Here is a 21,369-nt window from a genome sequence, read left to right on the forward strand (position 1 = left end):
TGATAGAAAACAACCTTCCAGAGGTTTTACTATGTTTTTCCTGGTTTCCGTTAATTGCTTTTAATTAATTAATTTATTTATTTATTTATTATTATTTTTACTATATCTGAACTCCCCTCCCTTCCCTTTTTTGTAATGGCTTGGGTTTTTATTTGGGCCCAAATGAGTGTTCATCGTTTGGCTGCCTGAAGTCTGGCCAGGTCTTTAATTCTTTATTTTTGTCTTTGGTCCTCTGGTATTCCTAATTTATTTTTCTTTTTTAATATCAACAGTATGTGAGTGGTGCATTTTCTGAACCCTCACATGGCCGGCATTCTGTTGGTTCGCACAGGCAAGGCCTTGACTGGGGCATCCAAACCTTGGCTTTCAAACGCCCAGATGTTTGCTATTGTTTTTCGGTGTCAGGGAAGAGGAAGAAGCTTTATGCCTGTTTCTGAGTGTCATTTCTGTTTCATTACATACGGTGTGAGTTTTTCTCCTTAGACACTTCTATATTTTCTTTCTCCTTCAATCAAAAAAGGTCACCAGGTGGGGCGCCTGGGTGGCTCGGTCGGTTAAGCGTCAGGCCAACTTCGGCTCAGGTCACCATTTCGCGGTTCGTGGGTTCGAGCCCCGCGTCGGGCTCTGTGCCGACAGCTCGGAGCCTGGAGCCTGCTTCGGATTCTGTGTCTTCCTCTCTCTCTGCCCCTCCCCTACTTGCGCTCTGTCTCTCAAAAATGAAAAAAACATTAAAAAGTCGCCAGGTTATTTCTAGGCGTGGTCTCTTCCTTAATAGTTCTTAGTATCGGGTGACCCTTTTGAGGTTTCAAGACTGGCCTTATTTTAGACCATTTTTTTCCTACTACTCAATTGTTGCTTTTTTCTCTGCTCTGTTCCCACGGAACCTGAGTTTTCTGTCGCATCCAGTCTGCCGTTTACCACTCTTCATGTCCTTGTCGATTCAACAGTTAGATTTTTCCCGTAGAAAATCTTTCTCCCTCCAGATCGGACCTGGTCACGCTGGCTTTGGTCTTATAAATGTGCACGTACACGCTGGGCTTGGCGAATCTCTTTTTTTATTTCTTTCTTCTTTCTTTCTTTCTTTCTTTCTTTCAATTTTTAAATGTTTATTTAAAATTTTAAATGTTTTTATTTATTTTTGAGAGAGAGAGAGACAGAATGTGAGTGGGGAAGGGGCAGAGAGAGGGAGACCCAGAATCCGAAGCAGGCTCCAGGCTGTCAGCACAGAGCCCGACGCGGGGCAAGAACACACGAACAGCGAGATCATGCCCTGAGCCGAAGTTGGTCAGACGCTTAACCAGATCTTGTTTCTTTCATGGGGACACGTTTCCTCTCATCCCTCAAGTTGATCTCTTTGCAAATACTCTTTTTTTTTGTTTAACATGTCCACCTGTCCATGAATGGAGGTCTTTTGGGAGGAGATAGACGTCCAGGAGATCCTCTGGGGGCCTGTGCGGAAGTGGGCAGGAAGGGTCCAGACGCAGGACTCCCATGGAAGGCGAGGGAAGAAGGGAGGCCAGTGTAGGAGGAGTCCCAGACTGCAGCGCATTTCCCAGGAAGGTTCGGCCAAACCGACGAAGGAGCCTCCAGCTAAAGTGACCTGTCAGAAGGGGCATCTTGCCGGCTGGGGCTGCCTCAGTGCTGCCGCCGTGCTGACTGGCCAGAAAGCGTCGGCCCAAAGTGTGGCCCTGGTGGACCAAATCCTGCCTTTCCCACCTTGTAGTAGCGTTTTCTCAAACGAGCTACGTAAACTTTCCGAGCATCCGGTCCCTAAACCTGCCACGAAATGGGGATCCTATCCGTTCTCGGCTCCCGAGGCTTAAATAAGATTGTAGGTAAATGCTTGACAGCTTGTGGGTGCTCAATAAACAGAAGGTGCCGGAGTATTCTGGGGACCACCGTCGTCCGATAGAAAAGCTGCGTGAGCCGCACGCGTAATCTGAAATTTTCCCACAGTCACATTAAAGAGTATAGGGGCGCTGGTTAATTAAGCATCCGACTGCGGCTCAGGTCGTGATCTTGTGGTCTGTGGGTTCGAGCCCCACATAGGGCTCTGGGCTGACGCTCGGAGCCTGGAGCCTGCTTGGGATTCTGGGTCTCCCTCTCTGTCTGCCCCTCCCCTGCTCATGCTCTCTCTCTCTCTCTCAAAAATAAACAAACATTAAAAAAAATTAAAAAAGGAAAACGAACATTTTATTGAACCCAATACATTCAAAATATCATTTCAACATGTAATCAATATAAGACAATAATAAGATAGTTCGCTTTTTTTGTTTGTTTGTTTTGTTTTGGTAATAAGTCTTTGAAATCTGGTGTGTTTCACTCGGTCCGGACTAGCCGCTGCCCTTTCCCATCTGCCAATGCTCCCTACTAGTTATTTTACTTATCAAATATCCCTCTCCCCCCACGGAGAATAAGCTCCATTCATGGCAGAGATTTTTGCCTGCTTCGTTCATGCCGGGTAATAGTTATTGAACGAGGGAACGTACTGTTGGACTAATGTGATGTATCCTATAAGGCGATAATAGAATTCCAAATATTCTCCCCGTTCATCAGTGGGTCACACGGCCCATCCACGGGGTGTGTTTGAAACCTGCGCCTGCCGACATGGGATGCCTTGGACGGCTGTTAAGGAAAATGACCGGAACTGAATGGTTTACCGAAAGCAAATCCGAGAGCAGCCCAAGCGCCCGTGTGAGAGGCTGTCTGTCCTACATGCAGCAAGGGGTCTCCATTCGCCGCCCAGCTCTGCGAGGAAGGCAGGCCCTTGTTGCCAGCAGGGGGAGCTGGGCGCCTACAAACGGGATCGGCAAGCGAGGAGGGGCTGGCGGCGGGGAGGGTCCCTCAGACCCTCAGACCCACCGTCCCCCACACAGAATAAGGGACAGCTTACGGTTAGAGGCGGCCGGCCTGGACTGGACCAGACTCAGTCCTTCCTGGCTCTTGGATTCTCCCAGTTCCCCTCTGCCTCCGCGCCGCAGCCGTGAACCCATCATTTACAGTCCCCCCCAAACCTCTGCTTCTCCATAAATGCTTCCTTCCTACTCACTCTTGTTTTCTGCTGGAGGAATTTGCATATTCGACAACCGCTTCCTTTTTGTGTTATAAAACATATTGGGGGGCGGGGCACCTGGGGGGGTGGTGCTCAGTGGGTGAAACTTCCGACTGCGGCTCAGGTCATGATCTCCCGGTGGTTCGTGCGTTCGAGCCCCGCGGAGGGCGCTGTGCCGACAGCTCAGAGCCTGGGGCCTGCCTCGGATTCCGTGTCTCCCTCTCTCTCTGCCCCTCCCCCACTGGTGCTCCCGCATGCGCAGGCCTGCTCTCAAAAACAAAAGTAAAATATAAAGAAATAGGGTTTGTTGATAAAAACAATTTTGAAAGCATTTGGGCATTCATTCTTTATGGAAACATGGGTTTTGGAAAAACGGAGAGTCCCAAACTGGGTAAAGGGGAAAGAACGGGTGAAAATGATGGCAAGATGTACGAACGGAATATCGCACCTGGGGTACAGGTAAGAGCGGCCAGATATAAAAATCGTGCGTAGAGAACGCAAGATCATTATGCGAAAACAAAGATTACACCTCGGGAAGACGTCCCAGGACATACAGGGGAAGGTTCGCCGGAATTATCACTGGGGGTGTGAAACGGATTATTTCCCCTCCCCGCCCCGATCTCCACGTTCCCTACCTAATCTGTGACTTGGGGGTCGAAAGCTACTCTCCCGCCCCTGACACAACATGGATGTCAAGCTGGGGGGGGGGGGTTCCGCGTGCCACCCCGAGGTCTCCCGTACGCAGCTAGTGCCCGGAGCTGAGCGGGGAGGCTTGGCGGCCACCCTTGACCCTGAAGCCCCCAGCAGACCTCCCCCCGCCGGGCCTCCCCAGATAAACACAGCATCTGAGCGCCAGCGCTGTGCAAACACTTTCTATCTTGCTTCTCACAACCGCCCTTCAAAGCAGACCCTGTTTCCACCCCGTTTTACAGACAAAACACTGAGGCTGACCAGTACTGACCCAGGCACATGACGCAGAGAGGCCGAGGACTTGGGGCTCTGAGGCGCTGCTGTTTCCATCACCTTCCGGCCTCCTCGTCCGCCCAGCCTCCCCGAGCCCGGCCTGGTCGGCCGGCCTCTCCCTCCGCAGAATGGCCCCAGAGCACCCCTCGGGGAGGCCGGGCTCAGCCTCCAGCCCGCGGGGCCCAGCCCGCGGCCCAGAGGGGAAGGTGCCAGAAAGGCCTCTGAGGACCTCTGCGTCGCCCTCTGCCCCTGTGGGGCCCCTAGGGTTTCTGGGTGAGGGTCTGAGTGTCTCCCGAGGAGAATCCACCTCGTCCCCACCCCGGCCCGGCTGGCTGACCATTCGACCTCCGTGAGCCTTACGTCCTCACTTGTGAAATAGGGGCCAGCGTCCCTGCCTCCTAGGTGGCCTCAGGATTCAACGAGGCACTTCCCTAAAGCACCCCTCTTGGGCCCAGTGCCTTCTAGTGCTGGGGGGCTGGAGCTACGACCCTGTGCGGTCAGACAAAGCCCAGGAGTCGGGAGTGAGTGGGGCTCTTGGACCAGACCCTGCTGGAATGAGAGCCCTTATGGATGCGAGTTCCAGGCCAGCGTCCTGTGCCCTGACACGTGCCGGGCTTGGAGACTTGCAGTGGCCCGACATGTGGGCTTTTATTGGTTGATTTAAAAAAAAATTTTTTTAATGTTTATTTTTTTTTATTTTTTATTTAAAAAAATTTTTTTAAATTTTTTTTTAACGTTTATTTATTTTTCAGACAGAGAGAGACACAGCATGAACGGGGGAGGGGCAGAGAGAGAGGGAAACACAGAATCGGAAGCAGGCTCCAGGCTCCAAGCCATCAGCCCAGAGCCCGACGCGGGGCTCGAACCCGCAGACCGCGAGATCGTGACCTGAGCCGAAGTCGGACGCTCAACCGACTGAGCCACCCAGGCGCCCCTAAAAAAATTTTTTTTAATGTTTATTTATTTTTGAGACAGAGACAGAGCATGAACGGGGGAGGGTCAGAGAGAGAGGGAGACACAGAATCCGAAGCAGGCTCCAGGCTCTGAGCCGTCAGCACAGAGCCCGACGCGGGGCTCGAACTCACGGACCGCGAGATCATGACCTGAGCCAAAGTCGGACACTTAACCGATTGAGCCACCCAGGCGCCCCTTAATGTTTATTTTTGAGAGAGAGACAGAGCATGAGCAGGGCAGGGGCAGAGAGAGAGGGAGGCACAGAATCCGAAGCAGGCCCCAGGCTCCAAGCCATCAGCACAGAGCCCGACGCGGGGCTCGAACCCACGGGCTGTGAGATCGTGACCGGAGCCGAAGTCGGGCACCCAACCGACTGAGCCACCCAGGCGGCCCACGTGTGACTCTTGATCTCAGGGTCAAAAGTTTGACCCCATGGTGGGGGTAGAGATTACGTAATAGATAAAAGTTTAAAAGATAAAATGCAAATCAGATCGTGTCACTTTTCTTGGCCTAGAACTCCTAGCGGCTTCCCAGGGCTCTGAGTCAGAGCCCTCCCATGGCCGGAGACCCCCTCCTCCTCCAGCCCCTGCCCCTTGCCTCTGTCTGCAGCCGCATGGGCCACTTCCTGGAACACACACCTCGCCTTTTCTGGGCCCCACACCCCTGCTGCCTCCCTGGATCGGCCCTCTCCACCCCCCTTCATGCTGGCCCTTTCCATCCCAGACGACCCCCCGCCCCTCTCGGGGAGGCCACCGCTGTCACTCTCTCTTTCATGACCCTGTTTACTTCCTCTCCCTTATCTGGTTTCTCTGGCGTCTTCTTTATTGTCTGTCTCCCCTCCTGGAAGGGGGGCCGTCCAGGCCCAGGCCGCGTCTGGGTCACAGCTGCCAGGCTTGGGGAGGATGTGCTCACGGGCGCCTGGCTGAACCCGTGGCTTGTGACTGTCCTACAAGCTCATCTACAACAGCAGTACTGGAGGCGGCGGTCGGCCTGGGAAGGGGCCGACCTAGACCGATCGGGGTCCCGGCTCCCACCCGTCCCCGCGCCCGTACCCCCGGATCACTCAGCGGGACAGGGTCAGGTCCCCCCACCTCACACCGAGGGAGGGGACCCCACCCCAGGCTCTTCTCCTTCCTTTCACAGGATGTAGGAGACAGAGACTCTGACAACATTGGGGGAAAAATAAAGAGCTTGAGAAAAGAGCCTGTCGAATCGTTTAACCACAGGGAAGAAAGAAACCCAGGGCAACATAAGAAACTTCTTTGAAAATTTTCCCCAGAGAAAGAGCCCAAGTTCCACTCATCTGCATTCAGAAGTTCGTACTGGGGGGAAATCGATCCAATATACGCAAAAAGGAACTTAGTTTCCAATCACGCGTGTCTGCAGAAACACGTAAACTTACGTGGTGAGAGAAAGACGACCAGGCCCTGGTTTCGAGGGCGGGCAAGCCTCGGTGATGTTCTAGGGAAGTATTGCTTCCTGCTCTCAACTCGTCCTTTCATTAAGGGGCCTTTTCTTTTCTTTTTTCTTTTCTTTTCTTTTTTAACGTTTATTTAGTTTTGAGACAGAGAGGATGAACGGGGGAGGGGTGGAGAGAGAGAGGGAGACACAGAATCCAAAGCAGGCTCCAGGCTCCGAGCTGTCAACACAGAGTCCAACGCGGGGCTCGAACCCATGGACCCCGAGATCGTGATCGGAGCCAAAGTCGGACGCTCAACTGACTGAGCCACCCTGGTGCCCACAAAACAAATGGAAATGAACAAACCGACTGAGCCACCCAGGCGCCCCAATGGGGCCTTTCAATAAATGTACCGCTGAATGTCACTTACAGAGAACCCGTGACTAAGCCGCAGTGCACAGGGTGGCTTGTTTACAACGGAACTGTGTGACCAGCACGCGCAGTGAGAATCTGATCGTCACCAGCACCGGCAAAGCCCCTTGAGGCCTGCTCCTGGGCCGCGCCTCCCAAGGGCACATGCCATCCTGGCTTCCGGAAACCGAACGCGAAGTCAGTTCTGTTGTGCGCGTGTCCGTGTGGGATTCCGCATACCGCTCGGGCTAGTTGTCCATTCACATTTGTTGCCCTGCCGCGTCCGTTCTACGACCGACGGACTTTTGCATGGTTTCCGGTGTGGGAGCATCACCGACGGCCAGCTATGAACGTCCTAGCACATGCTTTTGAGGAACGCGTGACCCTTTTCTGTCGGGTACACGCCTACGCCGGTCATAGGAACGGATGCGCTCGGCTTTGGGAGACACAGAGAAATGTCAACCCTTTCTGTCCTTCCTGACAGCGGATTGTGGCCCGATGACCAGCGAGGCTGGGGTTTGTCGGCCACGTGGACGTCCCCTCTCTAGTCTGCAAGACCATTTCGCAAACGCTCTACATCTGAGGGCTTGGAAGGAAGTTCCTTTGACTTTGTGGGTTAAGGAGTGTAGCTCAGCCTGTGCGGCCAAGAAGCACTTGAACGTTTTCCCAAAGTGTAAGGGCAGCAAACAGCCAATCCATAAACAGCCTGGTTGAGTCTGACGTCCCTGGGGTGGGCACGACTCTTCCCCCGCGGCATCCCCTCTGGCACAAAGCGTGGCGAAGGGACGAGTCAGGGAATGGGCGCTTTCTGCCAGGCCGCCGCATCTGGCATTCTTTTCGCCCCTCGTTGTGCCTAACCAGACCCAGTGTCACTGGTTACGTCACTCACCCAAGGTTCTAAGCGGGCAGGTTATTGTAACGCCGTCTGTTGTGACGAGTTATCTGTTGTAACACCAGCATCGGTGCATTCAAAACAGCCAAAAAAAAAAAAAAAAACCAAAAACCACCCCAAAAAACCCCTCATTTTTCTGATTCTGGAACAAAAGCTTGCAAGAATTCTGGAAAACACAGAGAGTATAAAGATGACATTAAGGGGTGCCTGGGTGGCTCCGTTGGTGAAGCGCCCGACTTCGGCTCAGGTCATGGTCTCGAGGTTTGTGGGTTCGAGCCCCGCGTCGGGCTCTGCGCTGACAGTGTGGAGCCTGCTTGGGATTCTCTCTCTGCCCCTCCCCCACTTACACTTTCTCTCTCAAAATAAATAAACTTGGGAAAAAAAAAAGGCGGCTCCTGTAAACACACCTGCTGACCGCCAGCTCTTCACAAGGGGTCCTCACTGACCACCTGCCTGCGTGATGTTCCCTTCCTGCCGCCCAGGCTGTGCTGTTCCGTCCCTGCTCTGTGGATGGGTCCTGTCTGAGGGCCCTGGGGTCAGTTAAACAGCCTCTGGGATCCTTTCTTTTCGTTTTTTTATTTTATAAAGCACTTACCTGGGGCTTTCCGTGTTCTGGCAACCGTTTTAAGTGCTTCATAAGTACTGATTTAACAACCCTGCAAAGGCTGGGCCTTCTCCTTGTTCTGAGGATGGGGACGATGGCTCAGGGGCCAGCTGGGCCTGACCAGAGGGTGACACTGCCTGGCAGGAGGCACTGGGGCCACTCAGAAGCAGGGAGGGGGGGGTCTCTGCTGGGGGAAGAGGCCAGCCGGTCTGGCCTGGGTCTCAGGCACACATTTCCTGATTCATCACTCTATTTCTTTTCCTTTCCTTTCCTTTTCTCTTTCCTTTTTATTAATATTTAGTTTTGAGAGAGAGAGAGAGGCAGAGAGAGAGGGAGACACAGAACCCAAGCAGGCTCCAGGCTCCAAGCTGTCAGCACAGAGCCCGACGCAAGGCTCGAACTCGCGAACCTCGAAATCATGACCTGAGCCGAAGTCAGACACTCAACCGACTGAGCCCCCTACCCAGAAGTGGCCCATCCACTGGGATCAGGGGCTTGTTCCCCACGAGATTAAGGAGCCGTGGGGCAGTCTGGCTGCTCAGGGGCCCTGGGTTCAAATCCCGGTGGGGCCCCTGACAGGCTGCGTGGCCTTGACATGGAATTAGTTTGGGCACTTTGGCCTCGGTTTCCCTTCCCAGCCTCCACTGTTTTGAGGGTAGAGACACGTGAGGGCCTGGAGCCCCGGACAGACACACACCGTGGGCGCCACGCCATGGGGGTAAGGGCAGGCAGCCACGGGGCCCCAGCCTGCCCCTGCTCTTGGTCCTGCTGAAGAAAGGGGACATGGGACACCATTTGGGGTCCCTGCCTGGACTTACCTCTTCTCCTCACAAGGGGCTCTGCCCTTAGACGGGCTTCAGCCAACCCCCGGGGAAGAAACTGACGTGAGGGCAAAGGCCACTGGGGGGTCTGCCCGGAGACGTCCCACAGAGGCTGAGGCTGGCCTCTAGAAAGTTCTAAGCTTTCCTCCCACCTTTCCCACATTCGGGAGCAAGCCTGGTGATGTGGCCACAGCGGAGGGGGGCACAGGGAGCCGGAGGGGCGAGGGCCTGTCTCCACCGAGCCTCCTCCCCTCCTGCCCCCTCCTCATCCCCTCTCCCACGACGGCTGGGACCAGAGGGGGGGTCAGTGACGCACTCAGCTTGCACGCGACATTCAGGAGGCTCCGGAAACTCAGGAGTCAAGATAAATACTGTCTTAGTTGAGAATTTCAAAAAATCAAAATGAATGCCAAAGTGTCACATTTGAAACTAAAACCAGAATGGGTCTCAGACTTTGGCTTCTGCGACATCCCGTTCGACTTCCATCTAGACAATTCCCAGGTTTCTACTTCCAGCCCTGACCTCCTCCCTCCAGCTGCGTCCTGGAGCTTCTGGAGAGTTCCACCTGGGGTCGCTGCCTTGGGTCCACGAGGGGTGAGCGAGCCCAGCTGGAGGCCGCCCTGCGGCCCTGACTGTGGTCCTGACCGCAACCCCCAGGGACCCTGGGCCAGAACCATCTAGCAAAGCCGTTCCTGGCCCCGTGGCCCGGCCTCCGTGAGATGGTACGTACGTGTTTGGTGTTTCGGCCACGAGCCTCAACACCAGGCACCTGTCCCTGGAGAGACTTGGGCAGACCCCTTGTCTTCCCGCGTGTCTTCCCAGGTGGCAGCTGTCCCCCGGGCTGCGAGCACCGGCTCGGCACGGGTGACCCCAGAGCAGACGCAGGACCCCTGCATTTATCTGGCGACACAACAGACCGTCTGCGGCCCCGGGGCCGAGGCGCCAGGCTTGCGTGTGCTGTTTACACGTTTGCAAAGCGACAGAGGGACCAAGTCACCCACGGGATTGTTGAAACTCTGAGGGGAGGATGGACTGCCGAGCGGGGGAGGGGCTGCACCTGGGGTTTTTGAGCGGGGCGTCCACCGGGTCGTGTAAGTTAACACACACACACACACACACACACACATCATGCGCACGCACGCACACCCCCCCCCCCAACTCGTCTCTTTATTTTTTTTCAACGTTTTTTTTTTTTTTTATTTTTTTTTATTTTTGGGACAGAGAGAGACAGAGCATGAACGGGGGAGGGGCAGAGAGAGAGGGAGACACAGAATCGGAAACAGGCTCCAGGCTCCGAGCCATCACCCAGAGCCCGACGCGGGGCTCGAACTCACGGACCGCGAGATCGTGACCTGGCTGAAGTCGGACGCTTAACCGACTGCGCCATCCAGGCGCCCCCCAACTCGTCTCTTTAGAAACCCCACCAGCTCCCACCAGGAACCTCTTGGAGCCAAATGCTCAAGGGGCAGCAAGAGCCACGCAGGAAGCAACAGGTGTTCCCAGGAGGTGCGGGGGCTGCGCGGTGGCCCCGGTGTCACACTCCCTAATGAAGAGTGGGGAGTGGGGGAAGCAGGCCGGAGGGGACAAAAGGGCCAAAGCTCGTTTCCTTCCCCAGACAGCTCCTGACAAAAGGCTGCGGCCTCCCGGGGGCCCCCTGTGCCCTTAGCCCACCTGCCCCGTCCCCCCCGGAGAGCCCACACATCCTTCCTCCCCGCTATCAGCCGCCCTGCCGAGAGAGCCTCCCTGCTGCTGCTCCCGGGCTCTGGCTCCACATGACCGACTCGGTACCTGCCGCCTGGAAAATGTGACTGCCCGTCTAGGGGCGCCTGGGGGGCTCAGTCCGTTAAGCGTCCGACTTCGGCTCAGGTCACGATCTCGCGGTCTGGGGGTTCGAGCCCCCCATCGGGCTCTGCGCTGACAGCACAGAAACTTCCTGGGATTCTCTCTCCCTCTCTCTGCCCCTCCCCTGCTCATGCTCTCCTTCTCTCTCCCCAAATAAACAAATAAAGATTAAAAAAAAGAACTCGCCCACCCATGTATTCTCTCGTCCCTTCCTCCCTCCCCCTGCCCCCCATCCCCACCCCACCAACCCTGAGTGCCAGCTGTTTGCCAGGCACCGGGCTGGGCAGGATTACTGGTTCCAACCAGAGGCTGTCCGTCCCTGGCCAAGCTGATAACTCTGTCTGGCACCAGATTGCCAAGAGGGAGTGTCACCCGGTGTTCCCATGAGGGGTCAAGGGCATCCAGGGAACAGAGGGAGGACCGGGCAGGGAGAGAGGCGGTGGTCAGAGCACCAGCGAGGGGTTTTCATGAAGGAAGTGAACTTTATGTTACACCTGCCAGTGGAGACTGTCTCCAAGGCAAAGAAGAAACGGAGGGCCAGCCAGTAGCTGACCTTCCCCGGGCTGTTCTGTGAGAGGCCAGGGTGCTGCTGGTGGCAGGGGTGGGGGGGTGCGGGGAGCTGGGCTGGGCCTCGGGAGAGCCTCCAGGGGTGCTCGGGAGGAGGAACCTGGGTCTGTGTCACAGAAGTGACAGGCTGGGGGTCCCCCAGGCAGAGGCGCCATGGTTCAGACTTAGCACTGGCCTCCTGCTCCTGGGCCAGGGCTCTGGAAAGTGAAGATAGCCAGAAAGACAGAAAAGAGTTTTTTCGCAGGAGAGGGTGGTGGTGGAGAATACTTATTTATTTATGTTCTAAATGTGTATTCGTTTTTGAGACAGGGGCAGGGGCAGGGGGGACAGAGAGAGGGAGACACAGAATCCGAAGCAGGCTCCAGGCTCCGAGCTGTCAGCCCAGAGCCCGACGCGGGGCTCGAACTCACGAACCGCAAGATCATGACCTGAGCTGAAGTCAGTCACTTAACCGACTGAGCACCGCCCCCACCCCCCGCGCCCCGAGAATTAACAGAGATTTAGAGGGAAATGTTGACCCACAAGGTGTGAACTCCAGAGTGTTGAATAGGAACCTCCGTTTGCATAGATCGTGATTTTGTTTGGAGCGTTTAGAGAGAGAAACCCCTTTCTGTCCCTCTCTTCTTACTCTCGAACGCTCAGGTAAAGCCCAGAAAAGACCTCACGACAAAAATTCTTTTCCTTTTTTTTTTTTTTTTTTTTTTTTTCCTGAGCCCTTTCTTTCTTCTCTCAGGCAATCAGGAAGCCAAGGAATTGTCTGGAACGGGCCAGGTTACCATGCCCTTAATGGCAGAACAGATGTCGTCTCCCTCACAGGCCTGCTCTCACAGTCCCAGCCAGCCTCCCCCCTGCGTCTGTCGGATTCCTGGACCCTGTAGCCCAGCGAGGCACACTCAGGAGGCCTGGGGTCCAGCCGTCCATGATTTTGCAGCTTCCTGGGTGATTCCGGGCAGAAATCACCGCACCCCGGGGCTCGCCCACGGAATAAACCTGACCTGGGAGGGAAGGTGCCAGAACGGGGCAGGTGCGGGGCGGGGAGCCCTCCTGCAAAGCTCAGGGTGGCCCGTGCTGTGGCTCTACCACGGCCAAGCCGTGCAGAAAGACTGGGCCGGGCAGCACCGGGTCAGGGAGAGCCACCGCAGGAACCAAGGAGTCCCCGACGCAGAGGTCGGAGCCAGCCGGAAGGCTGGGCTGTGCACCGGCCACCCGAGGAGGAGGGAGGGGACTTGGGTCGTGTGCTGAGCCCGAGTGTGCATGCATAGGGGTGCGGAGTACTGCCTACCCTTGAACGATGTGGGGGGGTCGGGGCGCCAACCCCTGTGCAGTCAAAATCTGCGTGGAACTTTCAACTTCCCCCCAGTTTAACCACCAATAAACAGCCTGCCGTGGACCAGAGCTTACGGACAGCATAGCTGGTGAACGTGTAGGTTGCATGTTCTGTGTGTTATATACCGTATTCTTTTTTTTTTTTTTCAACGTTTTTTATTTATTTTTGGGACAGAGAGAGACAGAGCATGAATGGGGGAGGGGCAGAGAGAGAGGGAGACACAGAATCGGAAACAGGCTCCAGGCTCCGAGCCATCAGCCCAGAGCCCGACGCGGGGCTCGAACTCATGAGCCGAAGTCGGACGCTTAACCGACTGCGCCACCCAGGCGCCCCAATATACCGTATTCTTACAAGGAAGTAAGGCAGAGAAAGGAAAGTCACGAGAAAGGGGCACCGGGATCCTCAGTTGGTTAAGCATCTGACGTCGGCTCAGGTCATGATCTCATGGTTCGTGGGTTCGAGCCCCTGCGTCGGGCTCTGTGCTCATAGCTCGAAGCCTGGAGCCTGCTTCCGATTCTGTGCCTCCCTCTCTCTCTGCCCCTCCCCCGCTCAAGCTCGCGCTCTCTCTCTCTCACTCTCACTCTTTCATAAACAAACACACAAACCTGAAAAAAAAGGTCTTTACAGAACTGGAAACCTACAGTACAGGGTGGTAAGTGGCTTGGCCTTCTGCCTTACAAAGCCCCGGGGGAGCGAGGGCTGATTTCGACAGCTTTGTAAGTCTTCCTCCCACGAGGTCAGAAGAGGTGATTTCGTAGTTCTCCCCCTTTTCGAGCCCACTCTGACCCCACAGGCTGCCAGACCAGACTGTCCACAGGTCACAGTGTTTGCAGGGTGGGCCTGCTTCCCGGCTCCGCATGACAAAGGCCACCACCCTCCCTCCTGCTGGCTGATGAGTCCCTCGGAAAAAGCGTCCCAATCCACATTCGTGTTTTTTCTTTTTGGCCACTGGCTAATTGCCCAATTACTTTATTTCCCCAGCAGAACTTCAGTCGGCCTGGAATCCACATTCGGGACCAAAAGCCTGTGCCCAGGAAACCTCAGGAGTCAGGGGGGCTGCCTGTCTGTCTGCTTTTCTGTGGCCCCCGTCCAGTCCAAGCCCGACCCGGACTGACCGAGTCCCCAGCTCACTGGGGCCGCCGGGTGCGCCCTGCCGGCCTCAGCGTGAGGCAGGAGCTCTCAGCCTGGGAACTGGATGGCCTGGCTTCAACTGTCAGCCATCCGTGACTGTGCGAGTTTGGCCAAGTGGTCGCCTCTCTGAGCCTCGGTTTTCTTGGCTTTGAAAACGGGAGGTGGGGGTGGGGGAGAGGGGCGCCTGGAGGGGCTGCGTCGGGTAAGCTTGATCTGGGCTCAGGCTAGGATCTCCGGTTCATGAGATCGAACCCCGCATTGGGCTCTGTGCTGACAGTGCGGAGCCTGCTTGGGATTCTCTCTCTCCCCCTCTCTCTGCCTCTCCCTCTCTCTCTTTCAAAATAATAAACAAGTAAACATAAAAAATAAATAAAGTAAAACCGGGGGGCGGGCAGAATGGCCTGGACGGTGCATTTCAGCTCTCAGATCCCTGAGGCTACAGAGTACGGGGTGCGGGGGGAGAATTAGGGGCACCTTGTGGGGCAGTCCCTCTGGGGTGGGAGCTGAGGGCCCCCAGGCTCTCCCCTGAGGGAGGTCCCCACAATCCTGGAGAGCCACCTGCCCAGGTGCCCACGGCCCCCTGAGCACCCGGGCCCAGAAGCCCATTCCTCAGTCAGAGGTGCTGGGTGTTGACTCGCAGTCCAGTTCGCACTCAGGACTCGGCTCTAGAGTCTTCTCCGTGCTGGGAGGCCAGGCCAGGAGCACGGTGACAGGCCTGGGGGAGGCAGAGATTCCAGCAGAGGAAGGTCTGCAGGTCTTTCTGCTTGACTTTCTTCTTGGGAAAGTGAAGTTTCAGGGTAACCGGTCGGTTACCCCTGGTGCAAAAGGGACTTGGGGCACAGGGGGCTCCCAGAGGTGTCGGCGGGGGGGAGCATCCTGTCCGCTCACAGCAGCCTGTGACACCTCGTCCTTGCTGGAACCAGCACAGGGGCCCATCGGCCTCACCGCGAGGCTCCAGCCCCAGGGAGCTCCTGGGGCCGGGATGTTGGGGGCCCGGGGAGGGGTTCCCTGGCATGCAAGAGGCAGCCCAGGTGTTACTTCCTTGGCACCTACTGGCCAGTGATAAGCCACCGGGGTTCCGCTCACCCCGCGGCAAGGGTGATGGACCGTTGCATATTTATGGGACACCAGCTCAGAATAGCTGCCAGGACTAAGGGACACGGTCCCGCTTGCCTGGGAATGTGACACTTCTGCACCTTTTGGCCCAAATGTTTGCATCAAGTAAGTCCCTGCTAATCACTCACCAAGAAAAGTGACAGCTTCCCTTCTGCGGGAGAATGCACTTGGCCCAGAGCGAGCGGGAGGCCTGTGGGGCCGCTGGGGGGGGGGGGGCGGGGAGGGAGGGGTGGCGCCTCGCCATGCAGGGGCGTTCAGACTATGGGAGACGTGAGCTCTGACATGGGCTCCTGCCTGTGAATTACACTAATTCTGCAGATGCGAGGCGGGTGGGGACGGGCGGGGGCGGTGGAGAAGGAGCTGAGGCCCCGATTCTCCTCTGGTCCGGCTGCTGCCGGGTTTCTGTCTTACCCTTCCACGTACCGGGGACATATGTGCCAAAACCCGTTTCCTTCCCTTCGGACGACCTCGGGCAAGCCAGGGAGCAGTGTCGTGGCTCAGTTTCTTTCCAAAACGGGGACAATAGGGCATCTGGGTGGCTCAGTCTCTTAAGGGTCCGACTTCAGCTCAGGTCACAATCTCGCAGTTCATGAGTTCAAGCCCTCTGTCGGGCTCTGTGCTGACAGCTCGGAGCCCGGAGCCTGCTTCGGATTCTGGGTCTCCCTCTCTCTCTGTCCCCTCCGTTCACGCTCTCTCTCTCTCAAAAGTGAATAATAACCATTAAAAAATTTTTTCGGTACTATCTTAAAGCTCTCGGCATAAGGAGAACAATTCTGTAACTACGTGTGGTGACCCATGTGAACCAGACTTACTGTGGGGAGCAGGTGGCCCAGTAAACAAATCAAGTCATTACTTTGTATACGTGAAACTAACAATGTTACATGTGGATTACACCGGAGTGTAAACAAAAGAGTTAATGTGTGCAAAGCACTCAGAACGTGTGTAACCCGCAGGCACTGTTACCATGAGGTTCACGATCAGTGTTATTATTCCTCCAGTTCTAAGCACCGCCCCCTCCCACCATTATTACAGGTTATTACATATTTCATATGCATACGCCCATGGTGGCAATTCCGCCCTTGAGCACGAGAAGTTTCTCTCTTCCTCTGCCTGGGATGTGTGGGAGCACAGAGGCAGGGGGGTGGCGTGGGAGACCTGTCAGTGACGCAGCGAACCTCAGAGGAGGCGGGGGGCTTCCTGGCTGCGGGGCCCCTTGGCGCTCAGGCACAGGCCGTGTCAGAACACTGGGCTATGAGGCCCACATGTTTCCTGCACCTCCCCAAATCCCCTGCGCCACACAGGGGCTTCTGGGGACAGATTTGGGCACTGGCCTCCTGGCCTCCAATGGCTGAGTGAGCCGGGACACCTTCCTTCCCTGGGCAGAGCTCTGGCTGCGTGTCGGGAGGGTACGCCTGCCGCCTCCGGCTGCTGTGAATCGTGTTCAGAGCTTAGAAGGCTTCCTGGCACACAGGGGGCACTCGAGAAACGATTGTTCTCGTTACTGGCATTTTTAGGAAAGCCGTGCCCTGGAGGTGCACTGGGTGGACAGGTGATCAGGGTGGCAAACCCTTATCGTGCACCCACTACTTGCCAGCGGCCGGGCTGAACATCCTCTGCGTGTTAATCCGTTTGATCTCCGGACCAGCCCTGTGAAGTAGACCGGATTGTTACCCATCCTTCAGATGAGGAAACTGAGGCACCGAGGCGTAAGGAACTTGCTGGCTATTAGACCCGCCCCATATTTGAACCCAGCCAGTCTCAACTGTGCGCTTTGTGGCACTGGGGGCTCCCACCCCCGTGGGCGCCATACCTGAGGCTGTGGGCAGGACGAGACTCTGGGCAGCTGTGGCCTCTGTTTTAGGGCATGGAGGGCCCCCAGAATGAAGTTCCTGCCTAAAGAGCTTCGAGTCTGTCATGTGACAGCAAACACTTGCAAAACTGCTCTTCCTGGGACCCCTGGAGAGCCGGTCCTGATGGTCCTGACTGCAGGGGCCTCCTCTGTCATGGACGGGACACAGTCTTCCCAGGGCCTGTGGAGGGGAGCCGGGGTGGGGGGGTGGGGGGCTGGCAGGGACAGAGAAAGGGGCAACATGGGTCCAGGGGCTTCTGGGGAAGCTCGCTGCAGGAACCCAGAGTCCTTCCTGCCTGATGACCAAACGGAGACCCACACTAGCCTCCAGGAGAGACTTAAACGGTCTCCTAATAGGACTCTCGTTCTCCCAGAATAGGCCCCCTTTTTCGCAGACTAGGACTGGGGCAGGGCCAGGGAAGTTCAACAGACACTAAAGTTATCACTGAGCTGCCCAGACAGCAATAGCCAGAGGCCCCGGGCTGGTGCGGCATCCAGACGGGCCTCTGTGCCCTTTCCAGACGGCCCCCTCCTCGAGGCCCAAGGACCGTCTGGCTGCTGAGCTCCCAGGAGGTCCGAGGGGTGTGACCTCCCCCCTCCGCCCGGGCCCAGCTCAGGGCTGCCTATAAAGCTGGCCCGGGCCCGGTCCTCCGCACACCGGGCTGGGACCCTCGCCGAGCCTCCTCGGGGGACGCGTGCGCTCTGACCCCCGCCCCCCCATCCCCGGGCGGCACCATGAGGCCCCTGTGGCTGTGCTGGGCGCTCTGGGCGCTGCCCCTGACGGGCCCCGGGGCCGCCCTGACCGGCGAGCAGGTGCGGGCCAACCTGCTGCGGCAGCTGGGCCTCCGCGAGGCGCCCGTCCTGGACCAGCGCGACGTGGAGGGGCTGGTCACCCCGGCCCACGTGAGGGCCCAGTACGTGGCCCTGTTGCGGCGCAGTCACGGCGCCCACTCCCGCGGGAAGAGGTTCAGCCAGAGGGTCCGAGGTGAGGTCCCCCTCCCACCGCAGCCCGGTGCTCGTTGGGAGCGGGGAGGCTGAGGCCAGCGGGCCTGTCCCGGGGTGGCCGTCGTGGGGGTGGGGAGCTCCACGGGACTGTGAGCGTGGCTGCATCCGGGGCCCTGGGCTCCGTCTGCACCAGGGGCCCCACTGGCAGAGGCGAGGCAGGAACGACACCCTCGTGGGTGCAGAAGCCCCGTGGGAGGAGGGGAGACAGAGAAAGGGGACTTGGGGCTAGTGACAGGGAGGATGGCCTTGGCCGGTCAGGCGCCTGGAGGCCTGGGGACGAGGAGGCTGGTCCTGAACGCTCTGCAGAGCTGACCGCTGGCGGCCACGTGGCCCGTGGTCAGGTGGTCCCACCGTCAGCCCGGAGCCTCAGGCGTTGGGGACACGGGGCCTGGTGCCTCTGGGGAACAGGAGCTGGCAACAGGCCCCAGGTGCCTCTTCCTCCGGTTGGGGACATTTCACTGGGCAGGAGCCCCTCAGGCAGGGAGTGGAGAGGAAGTCGGGGCTCTTGCCCTCCCTCCTGGAAAGGCCACTCTCAGCTGGTGACCACAGATATCCACGGTGGCTCTCTGCCTCCCTCTCTCCGCTGGCCCTCCCACTTTAGCTGAGCGCCTTCCCCTAAAGAAGGCTGCGTGTCGGGGCGCCTGGGGGGCTCAGTCGGTGAAGCGTCTGACTCTCGGTTTTGGCTCAGGTCGTGATCTCGGGGTTCGTGGGATCGTGTCCCACGTCAGGCTCTGCGCTGTCAGCACGGAGCCTGCTTGGGAGTCCCTCTCTCCCTCGCTCTCTGCCCCTCTCCCTCTTGGACTCGCTCTCTCTGTCTCTCTATGAAAATAAATAAATAAACTTTAAAAAAAAAAAAAAAAGGCGGCTGTGCAGGTGAGGCCCCGCCCCCACCTCTCCCTGCCTTCCTGGGGGATTCTGCTCACTGGCTCTGGGCCCCGCGCCCTCCCAGCAGGCCTGACCTGCCTGCTGACCCTGCTCCTGTCCCCAGAGGTGGCGGGCAGGTTGCTGGCGGCCGAGGCCTCCACGCACGTGCTGGTGTTCGGCATGGAGGGGCGCCTGCCGCCCAACAGCGAGCTGGTGCAGGCCGTGCTGCGCCTCTTCCAGGAGCCGGTCCCCAAAGCGGCGCTGCGCAGGCTCGAGCGGCTGTCCCCGCACGGCGCCCGTGCCCGCGTCACCGTCGAGTGGCTGCGCATCCACGAGGACAGCTCGAACCGCACCTACCTGGTGGACTCCAGGTGGGGAGGCCGTGGCCGGGCTGCCAGTGGGGAGGGGAGGGGAAGGGGGCGCAGGTGGGCCCAGCAAGGCAGGGTGGGTGGGGGTTGGCGGGGAGTGGGGGGGGGGAGGGGGACTGTTGGAGTGGGGACGGGGTGGGTGGGCCCCGTGGGGGGGAAGGGGGAGGTGGAGGGGGCTGGAGGGGGAGAAGGGGAGGGTGGCATGTGGCCTAGTGTGGGGGAGGGGGGGAGAGAAGAGGGGGAGGGGAGGGGGAGGGGGCAGGTGGGCCCAGTGTGTGGGGGGGGGCAGGCTCCCCCCAGGGGGTGTCCCCAGCCCCAGCTCAGGCCCCCGTCTCCACGGGTGTCGCAGGCTGGTGTCCCTCCAGGGGAGTGGTTGGAAGGCCTTCGACGTGACCGAGGCCGTGAACTTCTGGCGCCAGCTGGGCCGGTCTGGGCAGCCGCTGCTGCTGCAGGTGTCCGTGCAGAGGGCGCACCTGGGCCCGCGGGCCTCGGGCGCCCACACGCTGCTCCGCTTCGCGTCCCAGGGCCAGGAGGGCACGGGGCAGGGCGAGCCCCAGCTGGAGCTGCACACCCTGGGCCTCGGGGCCTACGGGTAGGCGCCTGGGCCCTCGGGGGCCCCCACGAACGGGCGGGTTGGCGTGGGGTCTCCCAGGGGCGCCGTGGGAATCAACGGACGCGGGGTTCCCCCCCCCCCCCCCCCCCCCGTCCCGGGACTAAGGCCACATACTGCGCAGGGTCTGGTTATTGGTGGTTCCCCGTCCGCGGCGCAAACCCCAGCCTGTGCAACGTGACGAGAGCTGGCGGTAAATCTCCCTCCCGGGTGCCCTCCCAGGCCCGTGACCTCAGCTGACCTGCGCCCCTCCCGTCCCCGCAGAGCTCAGGGCGACTGCGACCCTGAGGCGACGGAGGGCGCCCGCTGCTGCCGCCAGGAGACCTACGTTGACCTGCGGGGCATGCGGTGGGCCGAGAACTGGGTCCTGGAGCCCCCGGGCTTCCTGGCCTACGAGTGTGTGGGCGCGTGCCAGCAGCCCCCGGAGCCCCCGACCTTCAGGCGGCTGTTCCCGGGGCCAAGACAGTGCGTCGCCTCGGAGACGACCTCGCTGCCCCTGATCGTGGGCGTCAAGGAGGGCGGCAGGCCCAGGCCCCAGGTGGTCAGCCTGCCCAACATGAGGGTGGAGAAGTGCAGCTGCGCGTGGGACGGGGCGCCCGTGCCCAGGAGGCTGGGGCCTTAGGGCTGGCCGTGGCCACCGAGGTCTCCGATGGACCCGTGCACCGCCCGGGGCCTTGGTGCAGATCTTCCAATTTAGCACCATAGCCCTGGCCCCTGCGGTAACTTTCCTGCCTACGTGCCCCTCCCCCTGTCCTCCTGTCCCTCCGTCACCCCAAGCACTTACAGGAGTAACTAATGCAGCGGGATTGCCAAATTCCAGAAGGAATCCCAGACTGCTCTGTAGAGGATGTAGCCAAGCACGGACAGATGGTCAGCCGGGACCTTCTCTGGCAAATTCGCAACGAAGCTTGGGGACAACACACCCCAATGATGAGAATGGGAGAAACAGACTGATTTACTCTATGGCAGGAGGGATTAAAACACAACCAAAAACTTCCAGTTTCCCCTACAACCGTTTCCCCAACACGTTGACCCATTCTGGACTTTTGTAAACGCCCTTGGGTCCCCCGCTCCCTGGGAGATGGCTGGGAGGGAGGACGAGGGGCGTCCGGCTGGGGGCAGTGGGCAGGGACCCAGGACACCTGGTTTCTGGAGCCAGCAGGGCCACACCTGTGACCTCAGGCAGATGGGGCAGCCTTTGGGCCACCGGGTTCCTCTGAAAAAGGAGGAGGTGGGAATGAGCTGTAAGAGTCATTACCCTCTGGGGCAGGGAGCCCTGCCCTCACCCGCACCTCCCCAGACCCGGCTTTGCCTGTGCAAAGTTAGCTTCTTTCCCCACCCCCGTTTTAGAGATTTTACCACCAGAACCCACGCGTGTTTCCTTTTTTAAAACAAATGTAGCAAAAACAATGGAGTGTCCACCCAAAGAAAATAAAGTGATGTTTCACTGGGTCTCTGCGGTTCGTTGTTTCTAGCACTCTTTACACAAGACGAACGGGGGCGGTAACAGGGAACCAGGTCACGTGATGACATGAAGAGAGGGGGTGACAGACCCCCAACCTCTGGGGTGCCGAAGACAGAAATCGCCAAGTTT

General features: G+C 58.2%; 1 protein-coding gene across 1 annotated transcript; it reads left to right on the forward strand.

Annotated features, from left to right (window-relative positions):
- Positions 1–17,174: 17,174 nt before the first annotated feature.
- On the forward strand, positions 17,175–21,118 carry LOC131495936 (left-right determination factor 1-like). Its single transcript, XM_058701109.1, has 4 exons — positions 17,175–17,913; positions 18,922–19,168; positions 19,515–19,757; positions 20,040–21,118. The coding sequence occupies exons 1-4, from the start codon at positions 17,664–17,666 to the stop codon at positions 20,395–20,397; spliced, it is 1,098 nt and encodes a 365-aa protein (XP_058557092.1). The 5' UTR covers positions 17,175–17,663; the 3' UTR covers positions 20,398–21,118.
- The last annotated feature ends 251 nt before the right edge of the window (positions 21,119–21,369 follow it).

Source organism: Neofelis nebulosa, chromosome 15 (assembly GCF_028018385.1).
Source record: "Neofelis nebulosa isolate mNeoNeb1 chromosome 15, mNeoNeb1.pri, whole genome shotgun sequence".
NCBI classification, from domain to species: Eukaryota; Metazoa; Chordata; class Mammalia; order Carnivora; family Felidae; genus Neofelis; species Neofelis nebulosa.

Coding starts and splice junctions, on each gene's coding strand:
- LOC131495936 (XM_058701109.1), top strand. CDS start 17,664: ATGAGGCCCCTGTGGCTGTGCTGGGCGCTCTGGGCGCTGCCCCTGACG. Junction 17,914..18,921: donor GTTCAGCCAGAGGGTCCGAG/GTGAGGTCCCCC, acceptor TCCTGTCCCCAG/AGGTGGCGGGCAGGTTGCTG. Junction 19,169..19,514: donor ACCTACCTGGTGGACTCCAG/GTGGGGAGGCCG, acceptor CGGGTGTCGCAG/GCTGGTGTCCCTCCAGGGGA.